At 35.3% G+C, this 3,900-nt stretch overlaps 1 protein-coding gene across 1 annotated transcript in view; it reads left to right on the forward strand.

Moving 5' to 3' along the window:
- Positions 1-683: 683 nt before the first annotated feature.
- INPP1 (inositol polyphosphate-1-phosphatase) overlaps positions 684-3,900 on the forward strand; it is a 9,909-nt gene continuing 6,692 nt past the window's right edge. The window contains exons 1-2 of the mRNA XM_012647924.1: positions 684-907; positions 3,133-3,193. Coding sequence (XP_012503378.1) covers positions 704-907; positions 3,133-3,193 — 265 coding nt within the window. The 5' untranslated portion in view covers positions 684-703. The remainder of the gene's footprint in view (positions 908-3,132; positions 3,194-3,900) is intronic.

The raw sequence follows: 3,900 nt of genomic DNA on the forward strand, positions 1-3,900 counted from the left end.
TGTTATTATTTAAACTTAGTAGAGGAGCCTAGCACAGATAATGGGACTTTTTAAAATGAGGTTCAGGGGAGTTGGCCATGAAATGGCTTGTGCTGCCAGCCCAAGAATGGCCTTAGAATCTTGCAGGACACACATTGCTTTCTTGTCTGGTACTTAGTACTTTAGAAAGTTGCCCAAAAACTATAGCACAAATCCTCTCCCACTTCTCTTTTCTTCCCACAGGGTAAAAAAACGTGCACCACTTCAGTACTGCTGCTAAGCCTCCGTGACCATTCTAAGGTCATTACAAGAATTTGGCTGTCCTTTTACATTGTGGTGTATGTCCATCTGCTTGCCTGTCTAGGGATTTATAAATATAATGTAGATTCTCCTTCAAAGATTTTTATTTCAGTGATAATTCAATTCTTTGTGTAATGTATTTTTGAGAGTGCAAGTATTTTTTAAGATTTTAAAAAATACATTTCAAACTTTAGATTATATCTAGAGTCTTCCACGCTGAAGATGTGAATGGGATACATGCTAACTAGCTGTTCACCATGTTGACCAGGTTGACAGCCAGATGGGTTGTTAGCAGTGCCGGAGGTGCCCTGACGGCACGCTCTGAACTGCTTTCTCTTTCACATTCTGGTACTTTTTCAGCTGACAGCCCAGAGAGTGGGTACGGATTCCGCTAGCAGCTGCAACTGAAAAGCAAGGTTCAGAAATGTCAGAAATCCTCCGGGAGCTGCTCCGGGTCTCTGAGAAAGCTGCCAACATTGCTCGGGCGTGCAGGCAGCAGGAAGCCCTCTTCCAGCTGCTGATCGAAGAAAAGAAAGAGGGAGAAAAGAATAAGAAGTTTGCAGTTGATTTCAAGACACTGGCTGATGTACTGGTACAGGAAGTTATAAAACAGAATATGGAGAACAAGGTAAGAAAGGTCACAGCCAAGGTAATTGCAAAATACTTGCCTGTGTGGCTTTTTTCCCCCTCATAAAAAGCATGCCTTTTACTCCCCTCACCCCCTCAGAATACTAGCACCTTGGATTCAAATAAATGTCTTGGGAGTTTTTTTCTCCCTTGTTTTGATTACAATATTAATAAAATGTTCATTGCAGAAAATCTTTAAAATACAGAAAGGCAAAGAGGGAAATAAAAATCACTCACAATTCTAACACCTAGAGATAAATATTTTGATATAGAACCTTTCATTTATTAACGAGTTTCTTAATAATGTTCTCTAGAAAATAAGCAAAAATGATAATCCTCTTAATCTCGTCACCAGAGAAAACCACAGCTATGTTTTGCTAAATATCGTTAGAACATTTTCCTTCTGTGTGTATGTGTGTGCATGACGTGTACAATTTATTTCAACAGAAATGAGAGCATATTATTTTGTAACCTGATTTTTTTTTAACTTGATATATTAAGTCATATCTTTTGGACTTAGTCATTTATATAATAGTTGTCTTAGTTACGGGATTGTGGCTGGAGACGTAAAGTCTCACTTTATTCTAGTAGAAAAATATTCTTTATAACAAACAATGATTGTCATTCTAAGTATCTTGAGCTGACTGGGGAAATAAACTGTGTTCCTAAGTTGTAGTAATAATAATACTAGCAGGACTTCTACATGCTGGACCATGTGCTAGGCACTGTTCTAAGGGCTTTAAATATATTAAGTCTTAAAACAATTTTATGATGTAAGAACTATTATTCCAATGTAATGGATGAAAAAGGGAGGCACAGAGAAGTTAAGTAACTTGCCTAAGGTTACACAGCAAGTGAATGGTAGGACCAGTTTTTGGACACAGTTTTAGGCAGAATGGCTCCAGAAGCTGTTCTTTATACTACTATATTGTTAGATTTGGGAAGATAGAACTTTATTATAGCATTATAAAGTAATTAGAATAGTTTCTATGAAATTCTCAAAATACTAGGAATCATCTAGAATCATTTAAGTGGAATCTTGACCACAAGCAGGAGAAGAGAATAAATGACATCATGAAATCTCCACAAACTGTACTTTTTCATGCTGTTTAATACTTAACTCCAATAAACTAAATGAAGCGAGTTTATTTTTGTTTCTTACTTGTCAATATAGTGGAATGCAAAAGATAGTTAAGCAACTGGATTATAAATGTACCAACATTAATTTTTAGAGGCTAATACTTCAAAGCATTATAACAAGTTCAGGCAATTGTTCATTTATGAATTGTATCCTGTTTTGACTATAAAAATCTTTATTTCATGACCATTATATCCTGTAGCCTCAGGAACAAGTCTTTAAGCAGGCTGGAGAGATGGAGCTTCAGTCCTTGATGAATGGGCTGGTTGCCAGCCCTTGTTGACTTGTACTGCCCTGCAAAAGAGAAAAAAAATAAGTGGTCATGGACATTATTAAAGCTATTGGCCATCTGCAAATGAACGAGTTCAAATATTTGAAGCATTTCCTTTCGTTCCCCAAGAATATCATGCATATCATAATTCAGCACATATTCTGAAAAAAATTATCTTTACTACAAAGATCAGAAACAAAATGTATCAAAAGCTTCCTGATCATACAGAGATGAGAAAATTCTTACTTGATTCCATTTATCACTCTATATTGATGCTTAAATTATTGGTAAATAAAATATTTCCCTTTTTTCTATGTCACCTTCCTAGCCTGACGACTAATGATACTTCCAACAGGTGACGAAACATACACCTGAAAATGAAAACAAAATCTAATGTTATCCTCTAATCCCTTCTGTCCAGGCTCAAGTAATAATTTTAGGTACTTGATCAACAATATTAACTCATAAGCTACTAGGGTGTGCTTAAATTAAAACATCTCCTTTGCAAACATTCTAGTTCTATGGCCCTTGGGTAGAAGGATGAAGTTTCTAGAAGTACTTCTGCAAACTGAACAGAACATAAGGAAACTAGATACTCACTGTGATTTGGACCTCCTAGAGGGGCAAGGGAGCAGGAAAATTAAGCACTGAACCAAGCTGACTTCATTTTTTTATACTTGGATTGGTTTCTAGAACTGGAAATTTTAGAATTTCAGAACTAATTGTGCTATTTAATTTGAAATATAAAATTAATCTGTTCAGAATTGAACATGTGTGGGTTTTGTTTTGTTTTTTTGTCATATTCTGAATCATTCAGTTTCCAGGCTTGGAAAAAAATATTTTTGGAGAAGAATCCAATGAGTTTACTAATGATTTGGGTAAGTATAAGAATCTTAATGTGTTTTTGTAACTTAATTATCATATGATATTCTAATCTCTAATTTATACATAAAAGGTTTGGAAGCCTTTTAATGTAAATATATTTGAATGTTAAGGTTCATTCAATTTCTATCTCAGAATATCATACCACTTAGAAAAGTGTGGTATCTTAGAATAACTTAGTAAGTACATGTATCATTTTAGATATCAATCTGTAGATTTAGAGAATTTATGATTTAACCTTTGGGAAAATTGTATGACCCTTTGGAAATCTAATGTAAGTTAGCGATGTCCCAAAATGTACATCTACACAATTGTGCAGATGATTTCAGACCCCAGGTTTAAACCCATTTGTGAACTCCCTGGGGAGCCCGTGATCCTTGGCTAACAGTGTAGAGCAGGCCCTGGCCCTGAAATACTGGGTGATTTTGAGCAAATCACCTCATCATTTCCCTGAATCTTAGAACCTCTGTAAAATACTTGTACTAACAAAAAGCTTCCTTTTAGTTCCAAGTTTTCAAAAGTTTCAAAACTAAACTTTTATTTAGTTTCCTGTGGTCCAGATTCTCCCTTGATGGACCTCCATGTTCCTTTGTGGTATAGAGGAAATTATCACAATCTCCATCTGATTCTTTTCAGAGAAACATTTTTTCAGTTTGGGTTTTTTGTTTGTTTAATGATGAAAGACTAAAATAGGGCCAGTCAC

This window comes from Propithecus coquereli, unplaced genomic scaffold (genome assembly GCF_000956105.1).
Source record: "Propithecus coquereli isolate 6110/MARCELLA unplaced genomic scaffold, Pcoq_1.0 Scaffold279, whole genome shotgun sequence".
Taxonomy (NCBI): Eukaryota; Metazoa; Chordata; class Mammalia; order Primates; family Indriidae; genus Propithecus; species Propithecus coquereli.